Here is a 25,541-nt window from a genome sequence, read left to right as displayed (position 1 = left end):
CCGCTCCCAGAACAAAGACTTTGAGACAATGTCTCCTGCTCACAGAACAAAGACTTTGAGACAATGTCTCCCGCTCACAGAACAAAGACTTTGAGACAATGTCTCCCGCTCATAGCACTAGTTTTGCTCAATGATCATCTTAGATTTTCAACAAAACCGTTAAGGCTTGTCTTGTGAATCCTTTTTGGTTTGATATGACAAAAGCATAGCAAAGTGTGTAGTGAAGCATGGTAATACCATAGTGAAAGTATGGTCAATCATAGCTACAGTGCTGTAGGTATGGTAAAACAAAAAACACATGAAAGTATTGTTACTGTATGTTTGCTTTTATTTTATTAAAGGGAAATTTAAACATATGATTAATACCAGTAGGTAGTCACATGCTGACTTTATAGGTTTCCCTATTAAATATTTTGGGTGAGAAATGTAAGTTAAGTTTACTTACAGTAGTTTCTTATAAGCTTTACCCAATGAGCATTTTTCAAGTTAACGAAAAAGGGAAAACACAGCATATCAACTATAACACCTTGTAGCACAATTAGCATTGAAGAACAGCATTCTTAAATGGCAAAATGACAGTATTAAAAAGCACTTACTAATCTGATTGGTCGAAGAGCTGTAGAAAGCATTGACAGTGGTGGGATTGGTAAACCACCTGGGTTAAGAGAAAGAGAGACAGAACTTTAGAAATCAGTTCACAGGAGAAACATGTTGCTATACAATCATGTTGTTGATACAGTAGTCTTCGATTGCTTGATCCTTCTGTATTGTTATTATAAGTAGTCAAATGCAATTGCTTTAATAATAGGCCTCTATGGATATTGCTGTGGATCCAGCTCCCAGTCTCAATACTGTACCATACCAACAATATGTATAGGGCGTAATTCCTGCACAATAGAAGCATCACAGGGCACTTCACAAACCACAAGCAGCTCTACAGCCTGATTCTAAATAGAAGTGACTGGCACCTGAACTCTATCTGAATATTGGGGACTAACACTAAACTAGACAGTGTTTGCTGATCTCAAACTACAGCTTAGGCTCACAAGGAGAAAGCAAAAGGACTAACACCATGAGCTGCATTTTGAAATCAAAGAGCTGGCAGCCAATGCAAGACCCTTGGACCTGGAGTAGTAAAATGTGATGCATGTTTTCTGGAGGCTGTGTGTTGTATCCACTGCAATCTGCTGCCAATCGTCTCTTTGAACGCCATTGTCTTTGAATGAACCCACAATGGAAAGCTGCCAATTATTTCCATCAGGCACACAGTACAGTTTGTACCGGCTTTGAAAGCAAAGTCATGCTTGGGAAAGGACATTGTGCAAAGCAAAAAAGTGTTTATAAGGGTGTGTGTGTGTGTGCGTGCGTGCGTGTGTGTGAGTGCAATGACCTCTGTGTCGTCCTTTCCTCTTGAACTCTGAGTGCTCACTCAGGCTGTGAAGAAAATGCTTTGAAATGCTCTTGCTGAGAACTGAATGAACCCCCTCACAGACGAGGGGGGGGGGCCATAGTTCACAGAAGTGCACCGTCTTTGCAAGATTTATATGTGACCAAAGGATCTTGGAGATTTCACAACAAATCTCAGACATCTTACGATGAGCCTACTGCGCATTGCCCTCCAAACACAAGCCCTTACACATCACCTGTCTGCTGTCTGAGGGTTAGACTCGTGCTCTACTACAACACTGCAGCATACATTTACATCATTTATTGCAGCAAGATGAATATTTCATAATTAGGCAGGGAGGTAAATAGCAACTTGGGGTTTCTTCAGCGGCACAGAGCTTGTTTGTTAAAGTGCTACCAATAGTGTAAAGCAGCAAATTAATGACTTGGAGGAGTGTGGAAATGCTACTGCGTGGACGCCACATCTTAATGACTTGGGGGAGTGTGGAAATGCTACTGCTTTGTCAAACGAACAGAGATAAATAAAGCGCAATGCACTAGTTCTAGTAAGTCTTCTCTCACTCCCCCCTTCTACATTTCTCATTGGCTATGTAAAGCTGTAGCACAGCAGTATGGATCCATTCCTTTGCTAAGCCTGGGGATTTACCTTGTATACAATTTGTGTGTTACCAGGATATTATTCTGGGCTCAGGTGCCACCCAGATGAAACAGTCAAAACTCAGAGCCTAACACAGTATTAATTGTGTCTTCAGTGAAGAGCATTGCACCTGATCAGCCCCACTGGGAGGCTGCACACGCCATCTGAATAATGTGGTCTGGAGGAATCCCCCTGGATACATAGGGAATCCTCAGCTCAACATTGGGAAAGTCAATATCGTCTACCAGTTTCACACAGACAATGGCAGTCTATGCAGTAAAACTTTATAATATAAACCAGTAGTGGACCCTAACATTGATATGATACAGCCATCTGAAATGTCTATGTATCGGATTAGTATCAGATGGCTCGGATCAGATGGTTTGTGACAGAAGGGAAATGACGTTACATTAAAATGAACTGTACTGTTTAATTATTATTTAACTAAACATTATAAAAAATAAAGTACAGGGTGCCTGTACATAGTAATGCTTACTAATCAGGTTTCTATTCCTTCTATTCCTAATAATCAAATTCTTCAGCTGTCTTTCCTCCATGATCTTGTAATATTGTTGTTGAAGCTGACACCCAGGGATCCTTCAAGAAGCTGCTTGATGAGATTCTGGGATCAATAAGCTACTAACAACCAAACGAGCAAGATGGGCTGAATGGCCTCCTCTCGTTTGTAAACTTTCTTATGTTCTTCTTATGTTCTTATATATATTTGTGCAGCAACTGGATGTGCTGTGAGTCCTGTGGAAAGCAATCCTACTCAACCTCCTCCCCCTTCCCCAACAGCCTGGCATTACAAATATTGTGAAGGTACTTTTCCTGTCTTCTAGCAGCAATCATTTGTCATACTGTAGCTTAGGGACAGAGCCACATTGGTTAGCAGTCATGCCCTCTTTGCCTGTAGCTTTACCATTAGGATCTATTGATAAATTAAACAGTCCTTGTTTATTACAATTAACATCATTGACCTGATATTGGATAGACTAGTCCCTGTGAGGAGTTCTCACTAATAACGCTGTTTTCAAGCCAGTACTTCATTCTAAGGTCATCTACACGACCCTGTTATCTTATTAGCACATATTTAAACTTTTTAAAACCAATTGAGGAGCGACTAATTAAATAAGATCCCTGCAAGGTTCAAAATAAACAAGCCTGCGCTGCTTGACTTTAAAAAATAAATCTATTCTTGTATTCTCCCACAATACAATATATTAATAGGGCAAGCAGTTCAACTCAATAGCATAGATCAATGTGTAAATAAAGTGGCTTCATAGCTTGCAATTATAAGGCTCTCCTGTAGAGAGGAGTCAATAAAAGGGTGTTGCATTGTATACTTACTGTGTCCTGGGGACTTTTGTGCGAAGCCAGCCAAAATCAGACTGCGCTTTGAATCGAAGGGTTTGCAGAACATTCCCAAAGTAATCATTCTCAGAGAAACTCAGCTGCAAAAAGAAAAGCACCAATCAGACACACCGTCCCACCTGTAGTTCCAACAGAGCATAGAGAACTCTCCTCTCCCAGACGGTTCCGATTTGGGTTGGGGTTTTAAAAATACTTGCAGGCTCAGTAAGAGGCAAATCTCACACAATTACTGGGCAAGGAACAAGAAGCCTGGAATCACATACCTGTTTAATGTCTTCATTCACGTAGGTGTCGTTCATGATAAAATCAGGATATCCTACTTTTCCAAGGACTGCATGAGCCTATTAAAAAACAGTAACGATTAGCTCAGTAATATTATTATAAATAACTAAATAACCCAAGAGGTACATTTGTTCAAAACCTGTTCCTACACAGACTGTAACGATCATCAGGTTGAGAGGAGGCAACCTCATGTACAGATGCAGTCTGGATGTGAACTCGGCACACTAGAATCATGTCAAAAACAACACACCATCATAGAGGGGCTATAGCTTTGATTCCGACAAAGATTTGTCTTTTATGTTGATGCATTTTATAACCACCTCGTGAATAACCTGATCTGATGCATCCAAAGTTGAATATGATTGTTAGAAGTATGGAATACCAAAAAAATAGAGAAAAAACTGTATGTTTTGCATTTTGATTAGCGTGCCAGTTATAAAGACAGCTGCTAAGTTACAGAGGAGAGGTGGGGTCGCTTAATCTTTAAAGAGAACAGCTCTGGCTTTCACCGGTAAGTGCCTTATGTTAAGTTTCCTTCTAAGGAAACCACATGCATTGTCAGAGAGGTAATCAGAGACGGAGAGGGTTAATTGGAGGAAGTAAAACCTCTTTTTGTTTTAAAGCTGACTCAGCCCTTGAATCGAGCTGGCTCTTCCAGAGCTGCTAACAATGGTATTGAGCAGCCGGGAGGTGGAGGTGGTTTAATGATAGGATTTCAGAAACATTTCTGATGGGTTTCCTTCCTACAGTATCCAAAATAGAGCTTGAGTCCTTTTTGTAGCTCTTGTGATCAGGAATCTGATAAGCAGCTAGGAGGTGTGTGTGTGGGGGGTAGCTGTCCTCCCCAGGGCCCATGGAAAGAAATTAGATAATGCTATTGAGATTACTCAATTACACGGGGGGGGGGGGGGGGGGGGCGTTTAATTATATTGCTCTGCTACTGTGGAAAAAGCAGAGCAGAGCAATGAAACCAGGCTGGTAGAGGTATGAAACAATCATCTACAAGTTTCTAGGACAACAACCACAGGCCATAGGGAGAGCTGTAACTGTAACCTAGTTTCAGTTCCATTCCATTTGGTTCATTTATAGTTGAAAGTCTTTAACGAGTTCCTGACACATTTCACCCAAGAAGCATCCCGTAAATCGAACCAAGCTAATTAGTTGCTGCTGTCTCCTCAGGGGCTTTCTTCAAAGGAGGCAGACCCCTCAAGCGATTTTACACTGAGCTGCTGTTAGTGTTTTAGTATGCTCTCAGTCTGGGTTTTCTCTCCATCTGTCTCCCTCTCTCACTCTCTCTACCTGTATCTCTCTCTCTCTCTACCTGTATCACTCTCTCTCGCTCTCTCGCCCTCTCTCACTCTCACTCTCTCTACCTGTATCTCTCTCTCTCTCTCTATCACTCTCTCTACCTGTATCTCTCTCTCTCTACCTTGATCACTCTCTCTCGCTCTCTCACTCTCACTCTCTCTACCTGTATCTCTCTCTCTCTCTCTCTCTCTCTCTCTCTCTCTCTCTCTCTCTCTCTCTCTCTCTCTCTCTCTCTCTAGTTTAAAAAAACAGTAAATGACAGCTGGTTTTTGGTCTCGCTCTGGTACATTTCTCTACCGCGCTGCTGCCCGGGCTCCACTCAGTACCAGTAAATGGCAGACAGGGGCAGCAGGTTAAAACACAATTTCTTTTGTATTCACCCCGTCTCTTCACACTGCCTGCACAGCGTACAGGTTATTAAAGAAGCCGACGTCCCTGTACATTGCACTCAGCAGCTAAATCCACCCGAGCACAGATGAACAGATTGGAAAAGATCTTGTGACGGAGACCTGTGGATACGCGTGCAGCTGAAAACAGCCTCATTAATTCCTGCTGAATCTACACAGACTGGGAACTCCTTCCGGTCATGCAATCCGTATGCATGGAATGAAAACATGTGTACCTCTTTATCATTTTGTATAAAATACATAGGGTAATGCTATGAATGAAGTGTCTTTAATTACTGTGTATTTACATAGTAGTTACTTACACAATTTATGCATCTATGTATGTATGTATGCATGCATGCATTTATTTATTTATAATAATAATAATTTGACCTTGTCTTTTGCTTTGCTTTTCGTTTCTTCATCCATCCAGTCATTCTCCTTGTCCAGCATGTCTATAAAAGCCCATCGGATTCCTTCAATCAGCTCCTCCATCTGAAGAACAGAGCAGCAGCTAGTTAGAATCTCTGAATAATAATAATAATAATAATAATAAAACTTCTCCCACATGCTGTGCATTTCACACATTGCTAATGTCTTCTTATCAAACCCTCTGTCTAAATTCACTTCTAAGTTAGACCCAGATCAGCGCACTGTTGAAATGGGCCACACCCACCATGTGTTTCTTATCCTCCTGGAAGTGCTGGTCCACAAACATCCTCCCCGAGGCGTAGGCCAGGGTGTTCTCAACATAGTTCACACACTTATCCCAGCGGGGAGTCAAGGAGGTGGTGCCAGTAGTCACCTGAATACAGTGCAGGACAGAACATCAGCAACGCCCTTTACAATTACAAATACCCTTCTGAACACATGAACCAAGCTGGTGCTAATACGGGATTTCAATACACGCACACACGCACACACACAGGAGTGTTAGAACACCTTAAGATTTGTAATGTATAACCTTCATGTAAATAGTGGGGTTTTGTGTTTTTGTTTCTTGTTAGTATTGTAAATAATGCTCTGAATGAATCTCAGTTGAATTAGTACTGTTGTAAGTGGGATCTGAAGCCACAGCTTGCGGTGCAGACAGTGGATTGTTTTCACTGATTCACCGCTTCCATAAACACCACTGTGACTCACCCGTGAAAAATCCTGAAACCTGTAGAGGAAGCGGCGGCTGAGGCTGCTCATCCGGGTGTAAACGAGCGACCAGACGAGGTAGTTAGCGATCGTCCTGGAGCGAGGGGGGCATGCAAAACACAGTCAAACCAAGCCTGCAACAGATCTGAATCTAACAATTCTGAAGTTACACCTTGATCTAATTCACTGTACTGCATATTATTATTATTATTATTTATTTCTTAGCAGACGCCCTTATCCAGGGCGACTTACTAATTGTTACAAGATATAACATTATTTTTACATACAATTACCCACTTATACAGTTGGGTTTTTTACTAGAGCAATCTAGGTAAAGTACCTTGCTCAAGGGTACAGCAGCAGTGTCCCCCACCTGGGATTGAACACACGACCTTCCGGTCAAGAGTCCAGAGCCCTAACCACTACTCTACACTGCTGCCCCATTGAACTAGATATTCTCCTAGTCCTTTAATCAAAATCACTAATTATTTACACTTTATCTTTACTTAATGCTGCTAGTAAGTGTTTAAAGCTGTTGATTAACCAATCAAACGAGCAAGATGGGCTGATAAAACAACCAAACGAGCAAGATGGGCTGAATGGCCTCCTCTTGTTTGTAAACTTTCTTATGTTCTTATGTTCTTAACCCTTTATGCATACTGATGAATTGATGAATGCCAAATTATTATAAGAAAGTAAACATAATGGCTAGTAAATACTTTCAATTTTGTTATTAAATGAATGACTTCTCTAAATGGTGTTTTTGTTTCATTCTGGAACTAATTGTGCTAATAACAGTTTGTTATAAAAGCATTGTCCCACTGTCCGATTAGCCCAAATGAGCAATAGCTAAGGAAAGTAGCTTTGACAGCTATAAGGTTAAGGTTATACATTTTTACAGGCTGAAATAAAAAGCTCGTCAAGATAAGTGTGTTGTAAAACCCAGTACAGCGTTTTACATTTGTTAACTTGTGATTACATTAGCACTGCCCTTTACATAGCACACTGATAACTACAAGGATTCAGAATCACTAATAATCTGGATTGGTGCTTTGTATTCAAGTGAAAACAAAACAGGGAACATACCTGTGCAGTACTGTAACCTAAATGACTGATTAAATAGCTGTACTTCAGTTAAAACGTTAACGCAGTAACAGCCACACTGTATAACACAAGGTACTACTGTCAACGAAACTCTCACAAGATGCTACGGGCTGTTCTTACTGCACCTGAATCTAGGCTGACTCATTAAGAACGGTGGAAATCAATTGCACAGAAGTGTGTTCTGTCAAGATCACAAGATGCATGAAATGATCTCAGGAACTTGACATTTTAAACTGTCACATCACGAATATTTTCTTTTACATGTCCTTAATGAGCCACCGTATTAATCAGCCTTCTTCAAATTGGAACTGTAAAGTCTACTGGCCCCGCCTGCTTCTGTACAAGACCAGAGAGCAGGTGAGACCAGCAGAGGTGAAAGGTCACAGTGTCACATGACTACTCAAGAGACATAGAGACCTTCTTTCAAGCACCTTGGATTTTACTAGTCAGCTCGCAAAACAAGAGAAGGACATTCGGTAACACTTTACATAAAGTGTCTCCAATTACTGTGTATTTACATAGTAGTTACTGAGTAAATACATGTGTACTTACACAGAATTACAATGTACTTAACGTGTAAATCTGTTTGTACAATATAATCCTAACCCTGACCCTTTTCTGATACAACTGTGTACTTACATATATCGTGCAAAATGATTTACACATGAAGTACCATGTAACTATGCATAATAACATTGCAATGATGTGTAAGTGCACACCGTACACAGTAATTAGACCCACAATGTAAAGTGTTACTGTAAATGTTCCAGTGAGCAACACAGTATTTCAGTGAAGTTCTTGCCTCTTCTCCGTTGTCTCTAGAAGCTTGAAGAGGTCCTTGAAGTACTGGGGGGCTCGTACAATCACGTGCTCTGATGCATTTAGAGATTTCAGTTCTGGATACAGTTTGGTGTCTGTCACTGCTTTGATGTACCCCAGCCAGTCAAACTAAAAAGAAAGCAAAATCGTTTGCCATTGAATTGATAAATTTATTTTAGTATTTTCAAAAATAACACACGCATACAGAATTAGTGTTCAATTATTAGTCGGTGCACCAGGAGAAAAAAATAATCTATATATTTTCAGCATACAAAACACATTTTTTAAAAAAGTTGTATTTCAAAATGTTCCTTTGTTACATTTCTTTCCAAATAGTACAGCTATGGACAAAAGTTTTGCACCACCCTATAGAATTTACAAATTTTGCTTCATAAAGTCAAATGAAACCTGGTGAATAATGTTATGTGAACATATTGAATTGCATACCGCTATGTAGTTTTTCATATACTGACAGCAATTCTAAAATGTGACATTTCAAAATCTAACATGAAATACTGTACTACTATTATGGCTTCCCGTAGACTTTTGCGATATCATTTTGTATTTTCTTTGATTACATAATGTCAAATAAAATATCTAAATTATGTTCATATATATTGTTTTAAAGTTTTGTTTCAATCCTAAAATTCTAGGTGATGTAAAACTTTTGGCCATAGTTGTACAGTCCTTTTTTTCTTATCTTTAATGTTATTTTAACAAAATAATATCGTTTTCAATATTAATGAATAAAACCCCTACCTGTGGCACCGTTCTCTGCAGTCGAGATAAGCTGTACTTATTGTACATCGCCTCGGTGGTTCTGTTTTCAAATGGAATCAAGATCTGTGGAGAGACTGGCAGTCATTAAACTGAAGACAGAGTGATCATTCATATCTGAACATGAAATGCATTTAATTGTAAGTGTGTGTTTGCAACAGCCTGAGCCCAATGAAAATGAAAAGCCTGCAGAGGCATTAAGCAGGCACAAATTAACCAGGCGGTGAGGGGTATTGTGACTGTACACAGGGGAATGCTGAGACATGTGTTTATTGCATTTCTGTTCAATTATCTGCTCATCTAAACTCTGGCAAGTTCTGGCATATAATTTGTATTTTAGATGGCAAGCCATTGAGAAAGAATCAAGCTCCTTTGTGTTCAAGTGACACATAATTTCATGTTCGTCCCTGTCAGTGAGATGAGATGAGGTAAAAGCACCACAACCACGAATGCAGCTGAGCGCGGCTATTTTACATAGTGGTTAAGGTGCTCGCTTTAATCAAAGTCACTATCAGGCTGCAAAATTGCTATGAAATTATTATTTGAAATATTATTCTCTATATAACACGAATAAAGCTGAAAAACATTCCAAATCTTCACTGATTTACAAAAACACCCTCAATATTGTGAATTACCAGAGTTCATATTCAGGATCATTACTGTCAAAAATCACTTTGGGTAACTCTGATAATTACCTCTGTATTGGCTATTATTGCATTTTTAATAGATGAATTATTGCCAAAAAAATTACTGGATTTGACCAGATTTACCAAAATATGTTCACAGACTTTACCAAGGCCAGTCTCTTAAAAAAGGGCTAAAAGCTGTTGAGAAACAGTACCTAAATACAACTAGTGTACCCACTGCAAATGCCCCGAAAAGTTTAGAATGCTCATTCTAAAAAAACAGGGACTTTGTGACCCCTTCTTGATCTTTCTGTTAATATTCCACCACACAAGAGTATTTTCTGGTGCAATGCAGTATATACTGTGGACTGTACCACCGGCACTCAAACGTTAGACATGGTGCTCAGAAGTGACTTCCAGTGTTCAAAGGCCAGTCCACACCTCAGCCAGCCTCGTCTCCAGCTGCAGCACTTCCTTCATCTGTGTCTCCGCCTCGGAGGAATTGGCTCCCAACAGGACCGCCGAGTCAATCATCAGCTTCAAAAGGGCATCCCTGTACTGGAAACAAAGCCTGCTTTTCAAAGGACAGGACAAATACAAGGAGGGATTCAAGTGCAATGAGCTACAGAGCCCAGGTGACAATTACTTCATGCTGGCATAGAAGCTCTGCTTGAATTGAGGGCCAACGCAAGCCACATTTACACAGTACTGGCATGTTCGTGGACAGGCTGGCATGCAGTTAGTTGAATTGCATGTGGTGAAGAGAGACAAAAAACTATTTTAGCAGAAATTTTGCGTTAAGATGTAAAACTTATTCTGAAACAGGGGTGGCCAAAGTTGGCGTTTCCACTCCTGGTCTTTGTTCCAACCCTGTTTTAAATTGTTTAATTGAACTAATGAAACCTCCATCCAGACCCTGAAGTAGTTAATTATATCACTTGTTAAACCTGGAGTGGAATAGCCCTCCAGGACCGGGATTGGACACTCTTATTCTTAGAGATCTATGCCACCTGGTGGCTATCTCCTGTCATTGACTCACGCATGTATAATGGGACATTGCATCTCTTAAATGCACACAGCACTGTTATATGATTCTTCATCTCCCTATTTTAATAATATAATCTGTTAATAAAAAGAATAATATGATGTGTGTCATCTATTTTCCTCTTAGTGTTTTTCAGTTGTTTTAAAATCTTTGTTTTATTCTCTTGTGTTTGTGCTCTGAAGTTGGTCTTCTCATTTGTCAAAGCCAGACACTTCGGGGGAAAAGTGTTTAAATGATGTCCAAGGTATAAACAAGCAAAAGGACAAGATCTAGAAACAGCAGCATTACTGGGATTCATTAGGAATCCAGGGGCATACATATTTTCATTGTATCTTAACTCTATTGATTGGGAATAGATTTAAACATGATTCTATACTACAAGTCAGCTACATGCACACATTAAACTGACAAAAAGCAGAATGACAAGAGGACCGGTGATGTTAATGTTAATAAAAGCCAAGGTTATTAAGTTGGCATATGCAAAGTTGGCTGTAACTTTACCAAGCCACAGCGGAGCATAAAACATGCATGCCATCCTGACATTTACAACAGCCAGCTGTCTACTAGACTGTTTCCAAGAAAAGAAAGAGACCTTCAGATAAAGCTGAGGGACACACAGGATCCTGAACACAAGTTACCAGAAATGACCTCTGTTAATAACACATTGACTAGCCTGGAATAACAAAAGTTGGAAAGCACAGCAATATGTATTTGGAGGCAGATAACAAAGAGAGAAGTTCTGGCCTGTTTTAAAAAGACACACAGTTTTCCAAAGCAAACAGATTTATGTACCAAGTAAAACAAGACAAGACTTACTGCTTCAGCCTCTGTGCTGTTATCAAGGTAATCCTCCCTGGATGACAGAGCTAAAGGCGCTTGGTCCAGCTGTTAAAAGACAACACATAGATTGGAAGCTGATGGGCTTGTGTAAAAAAAAAAAAATGAAGCATTTTATAAGCAACAGCCTTTTTCTGGCTATAACAATGCTTTCTTTCTTTCTTTCTTTCTTTTATTCATTCTTTCTTTCTTTCTTTCTTTCTTTCTTTCTTTCTTTCCACTTGCTATAAAAAGACTTTGGAAGTCACATTAAACTAATCTGTGAACTTTGAATCAATGTCATTACTGGGTAAAAAACCCAACAACAAAAATGAGTGTGTTTCATTAAACCAAGGGAAGCTGGCAATGACAGGCAAAGGCATTATAAAAAAGAAAGAAAGGATATGCTATCCTCCGACTGTGTGGTCGGGTGGTTAAAGAACTGGGCTTGTAACCAGGAGGTCCCCGGTTCAAATCCCATCTCAGCCACTGACTCATTGTGTGACCCTGAGCAAATCACTTAACCTCCTTGTGCTCTGTCTTTCGGGTGAGACGTAATTGTAAGTGACTCTGCAGCTGATGCATAGTTCACTCACCCTAGTCTCTGTAAGTCGCCTTGGATAAAGGCATCTGCTAAATAAACAAATAATAATAATTTCTGTAACTACGACTAGCTCATGTTTTATATTTAAAATGGTTTTATCGAACATCATTCAGTAAATCTAACTTGTATTCCCTATATTTGTCTCAAACATGTACAGTTGCGATATTTAAATATATTTATTTGCCAGGACATTTTTGCTAAACGTGAATGGAAATGCATGCCATGGATAATATATAGAATTATATGGTTAGCTTCAATTGCGAAAAACAACATATATTTTCACACTGTATGTTCATTATATGAAGGTTTTTTCTCGACAGGGGGGATGGAACATATAAGACCATGTGACTCAGGCTCTTGGACTGTGGCAGTACCGTACGCAGCATGCTGTTTACCTTGATGATGTACTGGTTGGAGTTCTGGTCGTCAGTGGACACGTACATGCGGAGCAGCACAGAGCCGCTGTACTGGCCGCGCAGCTGAGCCAGCGTCTGCACCAGGCTGAACTTGTGCTCCTCCCAAGCCCACTGGGAGCCGTGGCTGTTTCCCAGCACAGGCCAGCGGAGGGAGGGGTACTTCAGCAACTTCATCAGGGGCTTGGCGTCCTCTATCTCAATGGCAGCTGGGTGGAATGAAGATCATTAGCATGGATGAGTGTTTGTTTAAATGGCTGAAACAGCATTTCAGTACCACTGTGGTTACTTATCGATTATTATACACAACCTCGTGTGGAAGTACAGTGGGGTTTACAAAAGACGCTAGCAACTGCCAACGTTGTTTTCATTTTGTAACTGAGCATGCTGTTGCACTGTAAACTGCACAGCCATATGTGTAGCTGATGTGTTATTACAGCGTAATGACAGTGCAGTTAAGGACACTCCATATAAACTATTACTAACATTGCTATTGCAAACCAATCCAATAAAATAAAAAAATAGATTTCGGAAAGTAGATTTAAAAAAAAATAAAAAGAAGTGAAGAGAGCCTGATTGTGATGGCTCTTTTTTTTCCCCCTGAGATTCTTGCAATTTCCCCTTTTAGAAATGCAATATACAGACCAGGAAGTCAATAGTGTTTATTATCTTTTAAACTTCAATTGAGTAAAAGCCACGAGGGACCCTTTAGAATCCCCACTAACCTGGAGGAGGATACGTTTTCAATAAGCTACCGCTTGGGTTTGGGCTGATTTAGTAGGATGTCTGAAGGTCAGCTCTGAGACAGCTGATTAAATAACCTCCCCTGGCAGTGCCATGTGTATCTCAATAACACACAACGAGGCAAACAGATACCTTGGTGTGCCATTTCATAGAGAACGCAAAGACAACGTTGGCAGAGCTATGCAGTCCTGTCAGACTATCTCTGATGTTGCAAAGGGTGTGTAATAGGGTGGGGGAGGAAAGTACAGTAATGTTGAAAACCTTCAATACATAATTCAGCAGAAAATGATAGATGTAGTCATTTCAGTGTGACTCAGCAGGGCCATTGCCCTAGATCAGATTCAAATAGAAATACTCACTTTCATTCATACAGGAGCGATACAGGACCTTTGCCTTCTGTATTGCTTCAATGTCCTTTACTGTGTCTGTAGGTTTCTCCAGCAATTCTACTCAAGACAAGCGGAAATAGAACTAAAACATCATGTAATACAGCACAAGGGAAAGATAAAATGAAACACTGCAGCAATAACTATCACCATCAGCTCAAGGCTCAGTAAAACGCGATTGACTTTCTTAATAACAGTGATCAAAAACTAAAAATCGCAGCATGACACAGTTGTTGTCGGTCTCCAATATATTACACGGTTTCCTGTTGCATTAGCATGCCATTACATTTTTTTTTTTTGTCTTGTGCAATCTCCGCCTGCCTCCAGGATAAAGGCAAGGTTGATTACCTTCAGCATGCACCCCCTCCCTGTTCTTTGCACTTTGTGACACTCAATTACACTTCACATTTGCAGCTCAGGTCATTTCTGTAATCATCTACAATTATTCCCACGGAATTGTCTGGGTAATAATAATGTGCTTTGTGACAGGCGCTGAATAGGGAAACGTGAGCTATTGACACTGCATCGTTTTAATCTCTTCACAGTTCAACACTTAACACCTAGTCTGCCTCGAGACTGGGCCACAGTTTATGTGCAGGTTACTTATCCTATTTGTCACATTTAACATTAAAATGGTACTTTGTTATTCTACAGTGGAACAAATGCACCACAGAGCAGTGCTGAGGGATAGCTGCTGCAGTCAGTGTAACTTCACAGTTATATTTCTAGATGTTAGAACCTGATGTTTCGTATCATTGTACTTTGGAATTGCTTTCCGAGATACAAAAAAAAAAAGGGTCATCCTAACGGAAAGGGGGTTGTTAAAGTTTAAACTCAGCCAATCGGTAACATTGATAATATTACTACTATAGTACTGGCAACCAATTCATATCGTGGGCTTATAGCAACAACACCGGGTCTTGATTTATATCATTTGAGTTCAATTTCCGTTACTGGCACTGCAATGTTGCTGAAGTAATCTACATGGAAGCATACGATTAAAACCCTGGATAATACTGCCAGGAGACACTATTTAGCACCTAAGGTGCCAGATTCTGCCAGGAGAGACACTATCTGGCACAACACCAGGAAGGCATACGGAAATCACTGGACAGCGCTCTCCAAAACAGGACGATCCAGGGAAAACAGCTACAAGTGTCACTAATTAAGTTGCAGCCTCCCTCGTTTCAACAGGTACCGCTATTCTCTTAATTCTGTTAAACTGTTTTATGTTGAATTAAAATGAGCTTCCTAAGTTATTTCTCTTCCCCACAGCTGTCTTTGCATGGAGGCTGGTAGGCTCTGTTTTCTGTTTTGTTCGTCGGCTTCCCTTTTTCGAGCTTCTCCCTCACTTGGTCTCTCAATATTGCATGAAGTGCAAAACAGGCTCCCACTGTCTTCATGGGAGTATTGGGAAACTAACTGGGACACTATGCATATACAGTATAAAAAGTTAACCAGTGGAAACAAATCTATTCTTCAGCAATGCTGTCATGTGTTTATGGACCAGATCCACTGTGAGTGTTTTCTTACAATTACAACGACTGCCTCCTTCACTTTCCTCTTGATGAAAAAAAAACATCTCCCTCCTCCAGCTTTCTGTTCAGTGTGTGTTTATGCAGTTTTAAATAGACACCAGCATTGCCTGGTTTTGTCAATGAGGGGTGTGCACAGTAATTATAAGATGCACATCCACATAGTTTCCTGCATCCTCCCTCAGCTGTGCTGGAGGTGTGTACACTCCGAGTGCTGCAGTGCAAAACAACACTGTAGTATCACTAGCACTAAACACAGCGGGGTCCATATTCAGCTGGTCTAAACAGATGAAGTGTTTAATCTAGTGTGCACGTATATGAAAGGGTCCTTCTTCTCTTGCAAATATTAATGACTTTTGTATAAAGTCAGCTGTTACTTAAGAACATTACCGAACAAGGGGAGGCCATTCAGCCCATCAGTGTCCATCTGCTTCCTAGAAGCTGATTGATCTCAAAAGAATCTCAAATTAGGGGTTTTATTCTTGACATTTTCTATTAATCGGTTCATCGTCCGATCTACAATCAATTCATCACACTTTTGAAAGACAATTACATGTAATACAAAGTATTAACATAATGCGGTTTACTGCAATGCTTCATAATGCCAGCTAATATTTAATATACATACATTTTACTTCCATGTAATTTGACAGTTTGAAAACATTTACTTACATGTATTTGAAAGTTAGCCAAGGTGTTTAGACGTACCCTCCGCCATTTTTCAAGATTTATTTTTCATGCACCGTTTTTTGATACCGCACTCAGGTAGAGAAGAGTAATCAATCAGTTACTGATGATTAATTCATCATTAAATCGATTAACACCCCTAGTCTTCATGATTGAGTATGAACAACATGGCTGGGTAACCCATTCCATATCCTCCCCGCATCTGTGTATAAAGAAGCGTCTTTAACCCTATGTGCAAATCAGATAAAACCGAAATGCAGAGGGAAAGGTCTATAGCAGGCGAGCACAAAGGATAAAAGCAGGAGATGATTTGTAAAAATTCAGGGCAGTTATGGTGTTCACCATCTAGGATGATGGACAGAAAGACAGACGGACACAGTGACGGAACTACAGTGTTCGTTACTGCAGCATTGTTTATATTTTTCTTTTGGTAGTGGCACATTTCAGGTGGATAAAGGAATTCGGCTGTGCACTGTCTATGTGAATGACATGTCTCCAGGGCAGCAGGTAGTCTCTGCTGCTCTCTCCTCCTCCCTGCTATGAGTCAGACATTCTGCTGCCTGCTGCTTTCCCAGATCAGATCAGATTAGATTGTGGTCACTCAGTGTGTTCTGGCCTACGGCTGTGCCAGCCTGTGCTTTGTGTGCTTTATAAATGGACTCCTGCTATGTTTGTCAGATGAAATGTTTTCTGACTCCTCACACATGGAATATAAAATAAATTACTTGGTGGCCAGCTGTCGCCTTTTTTATTGCATTTCCTGTTCTATTGTGTCTAGATTCGATCTCCCATATCAATCTTATTCATTCTCCTATAGATTTGTCTTTCCCCGCTGGGTCTCCAATTATTCTCTACAATTGCCGTTTTTCTTAAACCGGTAATAAAATTTGTCAGTGTAAGATATCTGTGACCCCCTGTAAATGACGAGTGTACAGATTTAGTTTTTTTGGGATTCAGCAGTATTTCATGCGTAACCAAGGATACCACACTTTCAGTTGAATTTCACACAAACAGTCATGTTCTTTATGAGTTGTGTTATCCTGACACACACAGGCTGTGTTAATGCCAGCAAACTTTCGTTAAACATGTATCAGTAACATATTTGTAATGCCACTGGTTCTGGAAAGACAGCTGTGTCAAGGCTGCTTGTGGTATAAGAACAAATACCAAGCCAGCACTGTAAAGACTATTCCAAGGAACAGTTTTCAGACTGCTGTTTCCTCACCTTTCAGCTTGAGGTCCACATTATGTCGCAGCCACGGGTAAATGCCATAGCTGGAGGAGTCTTCTGGGATTGGGTTCTCCTTCAGCCATCCTCCGCAGGCATACTGGAAGAAATCTTCACAGGGTGGTACGGACGTGTCCATTTTATTAATAATGGAGCCAGCTGGAAGGAAACATCCAAGTAAGTATCAGGTCCACGGGACTTGAAAAAAACATATCACACACATTGTACAATGATTATCAGGCTGGTTAACAATGTTCATGTGTTTCTGATCTTCTAAAAAGGCACTCTAGCCGATAAGAGGAGGCTATTTGCCCCATCAGTGTTTGTCCAGTTTTCAGCAGCTGAATGATATCAAAGCTTTGTCATGCCAGGTCGTAAAATGATCTCAACGATTCAGCATCAACAACATAGTTTGGTCACCCATTCCATACCCTCAACACTCTGTGAAAAGAAGTGTCTCCCACCATCTGTCCTAAGTCTCCACTTCATTTCCAGCTGTTTCCTCTGGTTGCTGGCTCAAACCACACAACCTGTGTGTAACACAAAGCGTGTCCAGCACGACCCGCGCATCACCCCCGTAGCCTCGGGTTACAGCACTTGTATAATGCGCAACCGTATATAAAACACAGAAATTGTTTTGAACTTGCATTCAAAAACAAGAGGGAATTATACTTCGGTAGCAAATACACCTTTAGCAATAAATGACAGAATGCCAATCTGAAAATATAAAGCTGTGTTTGACACCCAGCCAAGTCGTTAGCGAATAAAAGGCATTTGGAGATGAGCTGGGTCTACAGGTAATGAGCTCTGATGATCTCTGCTCAGTTCAGAGGAAACAGCAATTCCCCCAAAAATCTCCAGAATTGGTCCACTGAAACCCAGGTCAATTGTCTGTGTTTATCATGAATGTGTCTTGGAGAGGCCTGGAACTGCATGGGAACTAAAACTGAAACCAACCTCTAATCGACTGAGAAGAGGTCCAAGCAGGGCAGGGTTGAGGGCTGAAGCACATTGCTGATGGACTGGGAAGTTCCTGACACACTACAGGTGTTAGGAATGATGTATCTCTGACACCCTTTAATACACACTGTCGCTAATTCACTGCTCTGTATGAAACAATAACTGCCATTGTCCCAACAGACCTTGACCCTGTTTTTCTGTTCTTGCACATGGTTGTTATCAATCCCTTGTTCTCAGAGAGACCCTCCATAATGAACCAGTGGCAGCGTTTCAATCCACAGAAACCCAGCGCGCTGCACTGCCAGGCTCGTTACGTACAGGAGAGAAAGGGCCAGGGTTCTTACCTGCTTCAATGCATTCTTGTGTCAGACAGTATTCTTGACAATGGAAGTTTATGAGACCTCGAATAGCTGTTGGGATAAAAGAAGAAGAAAAAGAATGGGAGTATTTCAGGACGACTAGAAATGAGAACTAGGCACGTGGCAATCCCGTCATTTCAGTAGCTATGAGGCAAGTAGACAAACGCTTTCGTTTAGCGCCTCCCTCAGCTAGCCTACACCGTGTACACTTCTGTAGCTGGGTAGAAAAGAATAAGGGAGATTAGAGAGCTGTATATAAAATAAACATGCATGTAAATAATAAACATGGGTGATGCAGTTCAACTAAATCTACCTACTATCGGATGCTCATCCAAGGAGCTCACATAAATACTTTCAGTGTCTGATTTGATCTTACTTTCAGCATAAAATGTTGATTTGTAGAGGTAACATGTACTGATCCATTTGTGACATAAAAATGGGCATTAATGGTATATTTGATTAGTTTACTGGGTTGAGTGGAGTTCTCTTTCCTATACTACTAGAGCGCTCTGCAGTGTTGAGTGGAGTTCTCTTTCCTATACTGCTAGAGCGCTCTGCAGTGTTGAGTGGAGTTCTCTTTCCTATACTACTAGAGTGCTCTGCAATGTTGAGTGGGGTTCTCTTTCCTATACTACTAGAGTGCTCTGCAGTGTTAATGTAGTTAACATTAGCCAGGCTGTGCAATGGTCAGCGAGCCAAACTCCTCAATCTGTGAGTCGTGCTGCCAAGTGGCTCCATGCGTTTACTCTGCAGTGAGGACAGCGGCAGAGAGCTAGGAGGATCTCTCAGAAGTTGCAGCTGTTAGAGGTTCGCGTGTCACTAACCTGCTGAAACAGCTTCTCCGAAATACCAGCCGGACCCATGAATGTGACATTACTAACGTGGGAGAAAGGGAGGCAAGGCAGCGAACTGAATCCGTGGACAGTAAGATTCAGAGTCTGATTTGTTAAATCCATGTAGGTCCTAAGCTTAAACAACCACAAAACTGTGCAAACCTAATATTTATCAACACATAAATATATATGCATTTGAACTTGTCTATAATTGTTGTATATTTTGTAGAAGATCACAGACATTATTTGACCTGCATATCATAGAGCTATTCAGTGACTGATAAATAACACACCATAGCAAAACAAACACAATGAAGATCATGTGTGTTTAGTTTGGTTTCAGATTGCCACATCTCAGAGCAATGGCAGGTTTCAATGCAAACCTTTTCTGTGACCATGCTTTTTATTTCAAACCCTGCTCTGTTTTTAAAGCATTAGTACAAAACGAATCTCAGCAGCCAAACGTATCAATGAAAATCTCTTTTCAATTACAGACATTGACTAGAACTACTCGTTAAAAGACTGGTCAAAGTTGTTGCAAAATGTTTTTAGAAACAGTACTATTGGGCATTATATCAATTATATCCAATATTTCTGTCCATATTTCAAGTGTCTATTACACTAATTAGTCAACTTGTTATGCACAGAATGAAGGAGGGGCCGATCCTTCTTAAAGAATATAAAAGAAGTGGATTTATATGGTGTTGTCAGTTTGGGTTCTGCAGCTTGTCTTTAAGACTGTATATTATGAAGGCTTGCGGGATTCAATTTGGGATTAATGAACACATTGTTAACCCCACAAAATATCAACAGCATACCGGCATGCTGTAATTAAGAGACAATGATATTCCCATTATCCAGGACATTAACCTTACTAGTATCTCAAGGGGTAACACTATCTCACAGAATGAGAATCGCCTTTGTAAGATTGACTACACAGTATTAACAATAGCTGTCTGTATTAAATGCAAGCTGCAATACACGCTACAAACACGCAGGGACTGTAGACTGCAGACTGTTTCTGCGTTTTCCAGGGCCAGCTTACAAGACACAGTAACTCCACTATGAGCCTATTTGTCATTGGTTAATGCGTTTCTAAGGTTACTGTACTGTTCTGTGACTGTGGTACAAGTTTCTGTACTGAAGCCAGCATGCTCAGCACCCTGCACAGTGCTCTTCTCACACACTGATACTGTACAATATCATATTCGAGAAATTCTCTCTCTCCACTACTGGGCAGACATAGCTGGTGTGTGTGCAGTGTGTGTGTGCGTGTGTGCGTACAGTGTGAGTTTGCATGTGTGCAGTGTGCACTGTTACATTTTCATGTTGGGGAGTTCATTTGGTTTGTTACATACCATATTCAGAGAGGAATGCAATCATTTTAGTTGCATAAAACTATCAAGAAACTCCTAATTGATCATTTAACAGCATTCTGTTTTCTTGTTTCTTTCACTTGAGCTCTGTGCTGATCTACTATCATTTGTTTTCTAAACGTGATACTGAAGAAGACAGTAAAAGAGACATGCAATATAATAAAATAAATCATAATTAAAATAAGTGAATTATTTGATATAAAAAAGGGGAACAAATGTTAACAAGAGTGATGCAGAAAAACATTCTGATTATTTTTCAAATCAGAAGAACTCTTGAGAATACAGGATGCAATAATTAGCTTTGCTGATGTATAATATTTTCGATTGAACTCATATTTTCAATCCTAACAAATGCTTTAAAACACATAAAATAGTTGACCAAAACTGGGCTAGGGAAGCTAGCAGAAGTCATCACATTTCAGCACAGCAACATTGATCTCATAGCAACACAACAAACAACTCCTGTAGATGTATTTATTTAAAAGGGTTTGCTTTCAAACACAGAGCCTAAAATAAAAAGAAAATGCAACTTCACCAAGAACGGTTTAATGAAACTAGAGATGCAATAACTTTTAAATGCTATACAATTGCTAATTTAAAAATAAGATGAATAAATAACAAAGGAGAGTGCATAAGCTTGCTTCCCTACTGTGCTCTGGATACTCACCTAACAGCACTACAATTCCAAGGACAAGAGTAGCACTTATGAAGACAGCAAGCGCTGCTTTAAGTATCTTGCTGGATGACTTGACAGGCTTTGCCTTCGGATTCCCCAGCATCTCCATCTCCATGGTCCCAGAAGGTCTTGGTTTAAAAATTAAATCTAAACCAACACAAAAACAAAGGTGGACAGCTTGGTTCAGAGGCTATCCTGAAACCCTGGTGTGCTTCACCCCCTCTCACACTGCTTGCTCTGCCTTCACGAGCCCCTGTTGTCGACGCTCCCCTTAAAAAGTGCAGCCACTGCTGTCTTCAGTGTTCCTCCAATTAAAAAGCAGCACCGTGAAAGGTTCCTGGGAGGTCACGCATTCTAGTCAGAGCCAAGGTCCATTGCACTGTGGTTTACTGTGTGGTGTATGGACTAAACTTTTCTGAGCAGTCAGCTTTCTCACCCCTTGAGATATTCCACATGGGTAAGCAGGACAATATCTATCACTTCAAGAAAAACAAGAAGCGGCTCAGTGTGTTTTTTGGTCGTGCTGTAATTAATGGTCTGGGATCCTCCTGCTCTTCTCCTTGGAGGGGTTGTTATTTATTTTCTCTGTCCCTTGGTTGACAGAAACGTCAGTCTTTATATACAGCTACCTGTTTGTGGACGGGAGCAGATGATATGTTTTGCTCACACATGCAAACAAAACCCTACTTTTAACCCGGGCTATAATAAGCTGTGGTTATTTAGAGCACACTGTATTTATGAAACCAATCCAAGACAGCATACAGCGCCTCTATGAATACATTAAGGAGCCGCCCGCTACTGTATGAACTGTCCCAGTTATCCTAACTCATGAATCTCGTTGCTGATGTAACACATTTGTGTGATGTGGTATTTCTAACATCTGTAGTATTTCTTACATCTACAAGTGGGCAGGGTGCTGCAGGGGGGCAGGTTAAGGGTCGCACTCTGGTGTACCAGATGCACTTAGAGATACATCATGTTTGGGAGCTACAGAGTCACAGAGGCCCTGGGGGTGCTTTAGCATGTAACGACTGAAACAGAAAAGCACGCACAGTACAAAGTGGATCTAAAGAAGAGTTAACATTAGTTAAGATACATGTCTGTATCAAGTTGCTCTTTAGTAGTACAGAAGTTGTACAATATTGCCATGACTTTGTCTGCAATGCTTGATTATTAAACAGTATAATATTTGTTACATTTTGGATAAAAGATCTTGAGTGAGAATATTCATACTCAAGTATATATATATATATATATATATATATATATATATATATATATATATATATATATATATATATATATTAGCTCAAAGAGCCAGCTGCCCTTTATATATATATATATATATATATATATACACACACACACACACACACACAGAGTACCTGCACAAATTATGGCAACAAATGATTTGCAGCAATCCCGATATCTCTGAATAGATAATTGCCTCCTCTTTAGCAAGACATCTCTCAAATAGAATGTTACCCCAACATGTTCTCCTTTTTCTAAGAAAGCAGCACAACTGGGGATGGGGAGTTTGTTGCCGGATAGCTTCACCTGGACTGCTTTCTCACTAAGGGCCTCATTCACTAAACTGCGGTAAATTTCTATTTCTGAAGAACAGTCTGAAACGATCTTAAATTATATACTTTTTAATTTACTTTTGCACACAGCAGTGCTTCTTTCTTTGGGTTAATAATCTGACCCAAGTGAATGACGCAATGCGCGATGAAAAGCCTTGCTTTGGAGGAAACCTCTTGCAGTGCAGTCTGGGAAATCCCATTAAAAATAAAAACTGCAAATAATAACAAGATCACAAGTAAAGTTATGAATGGGAGAAGGCTATTGGACCTTAAATGATCCTGATGATTCCGCACCAACAACGTGATTTCATAATCCATTCCATACACTCATTGCTCTTTGTAGAAAAAGCGTCTCTGGCCCTCACAGAAGTCTGTATCAATTCAGTATCCGAATGTGTGCAAGGCTTAACTTTGCTGACTCAACTTGGCACTTTTAAACTTAACACAAAACAGGGGACACTGAGCCCATGGGTATTGTGAACTATAAAAACAGAGCATGCAGCCTGGCGCTTCCTTTACCGCAGGATCTTCGGTTTTGCACAAGATTTAGAGCTGAAGTAACACGTACACATAGAACTTCTTTATGCTTTGTGAATACTATGCATTGCAAATGCATTCACGTCATGGTTGAAAGCAAGTTATTTTATCAGGAAATTGGACGAGAGAGCCTTTAGATCATGAGAAAGTCTCGGCATGTGGAATATCCATGAGCACGTCATCAGTGCAGGACAGCATCCTGAAACGATTGGATTTATGTCCTTACGCTTGTTATTTTCAGCTGTTGTACCATCCCAAACAGTAACAGCTTCCCCTGTCTATGTTGTGTGCGTGTCACTGTGGTAACGTGACTGGATAATGTCATTTCACATTTTCAAGTCTGGCATTACTCATATGTCTGGGATGCATTTACAGGATGTTCACACACACACACACACACACAAAAAGAAATCTTTGCTCTTAGTCTTTGTATCTGTATATTTTGAATTCTTGTTGAAAACTTGACATGCAACTGGAGAAAGCAAGCACTCTACACGAGAAAAAGTCAGACACAATCATTAGATGACTCCTCTCCAGTCTACAGCTCCAGTGATGGGAATTGCATAGCAGTTTGTTCCATTCCTGGTTTTACTATGAGGAACACCTGAGCTTGTTACCTGTACACTGGAGCTAATCAAGCTTGCATTAAAACCTGGAATGGGTGAAACCGCTATGCCGTCTTACTCCCCGCAGCTCCCATAACCTGCCATTCCTAGCGCAAAGGGCCATTTCTTTCACAACTGTTACTGTTCAATCTGTAACTCCCAATCTGGCCTGGAGCATGAGCAAACGGTTTGAAATAATGCACAGCACACCACACTATTATTCCCCCATCAAATCATCTTTATTTCCAGAAACTCTCTGCACCTGCAAAATGTTTGACAAAAGTTTTCAGTACCAAGATAAGCTACTTTCAAACATGTATTCACTTTGGTGGAAGCAGCAGTCAGTGCAAACAATGGTACATTTCTTACATCTCTTGCAGGTGCACACAGTTAAAATGGGTGAGGATGGGGGCAACAAAATACCAGCAGAAAAGCAGAGGTGAAACCAGCAGTACCTTGAAGACAACAGCACTTAAAATCAGCATCCATTGAGAGATTTATATTATAATATCTACAGTGCACACTGGCTAGAAATGGCTGTATTCATTATATCACAAACGTGAACAACACAGACAGACAGTTGTGTGAAGTGTTGCTTTGATTATACAGTACAGATTAAAGGGACCATCTAACACTGTGCCCAAGATCCCTCCAATGTCCTACGCTGTCTGGAGAGGTGAGACAATGTGACAGATGATGGAATGTGAAAGATGGGACTGTGGGTTGACAGTAAATGGATGTCAACCTGACAACAAAAGAAATGGGGATAATTAGGAGGTGTTAATAGTTTTGAGTTTAAACTTTTGCCCAAACGTTCAAGTTGTCAAAAACAATAAATCAAAATATGCAGCCCAAAATATAGGAGTTAGCTTTACTGTATGCATAGCAAACGAGTTGGACAATTTATTCAATATTTCTTCAGTCTTTTCTATATACAACTAAATGCTGTAAACATGCAGTCTTACTCACAAAGACAGGCTTCAGTATTATATATACAGATATATATATAAATAAAAAATTCTACACAGGGAATTGAACAGCAGTGACACCCTCAGTGCTAACAGGGTAAGAGTTCTGTGGACGTCACTCACATCTCCCGTGTCTAACCCTCACTGTGCAGGAGGACCGTAACCATTCAGCGGTCTTTTATCCGTAATCAATAAAACAAAAGAAGAGAGAACACGTGGAGAAACAAAAGTTCCTCCCTTGATGACAGAATTAAGGTTATTAAACTTGTAAAGACAGTAAGTGCCAGAAAAACTGCTGAAAAATTCGGCACTAGAAAAGACGC

At 40.3% G+C, this 25,541-nt stretch overlaps 1 protein-coding gene across 2 annotated transcripts in view; it reads right to left on the bottom strand.

The window, feature by feature from the left end:
* The window catches only part of LOC117405309 (phosphate-regulating neutral endopeptidase PHEX-like), a 34,806-nt gene extending 12,315 nt beyond the window's left edge, over nucleotides 1–22,491 (bottom strand). Inside the window, exons 1-15 of one of the 2 annotated variants that reach the window (XM_059030775.1) lie at nucleotides 21,517–22,491; nucleotides 18,626–18,691; nucleotides 17,319–17,480; nucleotides 13,845–13,931; nucleotides 12,724–12,950; nucleotides 11,725–11,793; nucleotides 10,305–10,421; nucleotides 9,220–9,303; nucleotides 8,444–8,589; nucleotides 6,538–6,631; nucleotides 6,071–6,199; nucleotides 5,788–5,889; nucleotides 3,682–3,759; nucleotides 3,395–3,498; nucleotides 597–655 (exon numbers count right to left, since the gene is read on the bottom strand). In XM_059030775.1, the coding sequence (XP_058886758.1) occupies nucleotides 597–655; nucleotides 3,395–3,498; nucleotides 3,682–3,759; nucleotides 5,788–5,889; nucleotides 6,071–6,199; nucleotides 6,538–6,631; nucleotides 8,444–8,589; nucleotides 9,220–9,303; nucleotides 10,305–10,421; nucleotides 11,725–11,793; nucleotides 12,724–12,950; nucleotides 13,845–13,931; nucleotides 17,319–17,480; nucleotides 18,626–18,691; nucleotides 21,517–21,640 (1,648 nt within the window). In that variant the 5' untranslated portion in view covers nucleotides 21,641–22,491. The remainder of the gene's footprint in view (nucleotides 1–596; nucleotides 656–3,394; nucleotides 3,499–3,681; nucleotides 3,760–5,787; nucleotides 5,890–6,070; nucleotides 6,200–6,537; nucleotides 6,632–8,443; nucleotides 8,590–9,219; nucleotides 9,304–10,304; nucleotides 10,422–11,724; nucleotides 11,794–12,723; nucleotides 12,951–13,844; nucleotides 13,932–17,318; nucleotides 17,481–18,625; nucleotides 18,692–21,516) is intronic. The other variant, XM_059030774.1, reaches the window with a different exon arrangement.
* Between the last annotated feature and the right edge of the window lie 3,050 nt (nucleotides 22,492–25,541).

Source organism: Acipenser ruthenus, chromosome 9, assembly GCF_902713425.1.
Source record: "Acipenser ruthenus chromosome 9, fAciRut3.2 maternal haplotype, whole genome shotgun sequence".
Classification (NCBI taxonomy): domain Eukaryota; kingdom Metazoa; phylum Chordata; class Actinopteri; order Acipenseriformes; family Acipenseridae; genus Acipenser; species Acipenser ruthenus.
This window is presented reverse-complemented; position numbering and strand designations above follow the sequence as displayed.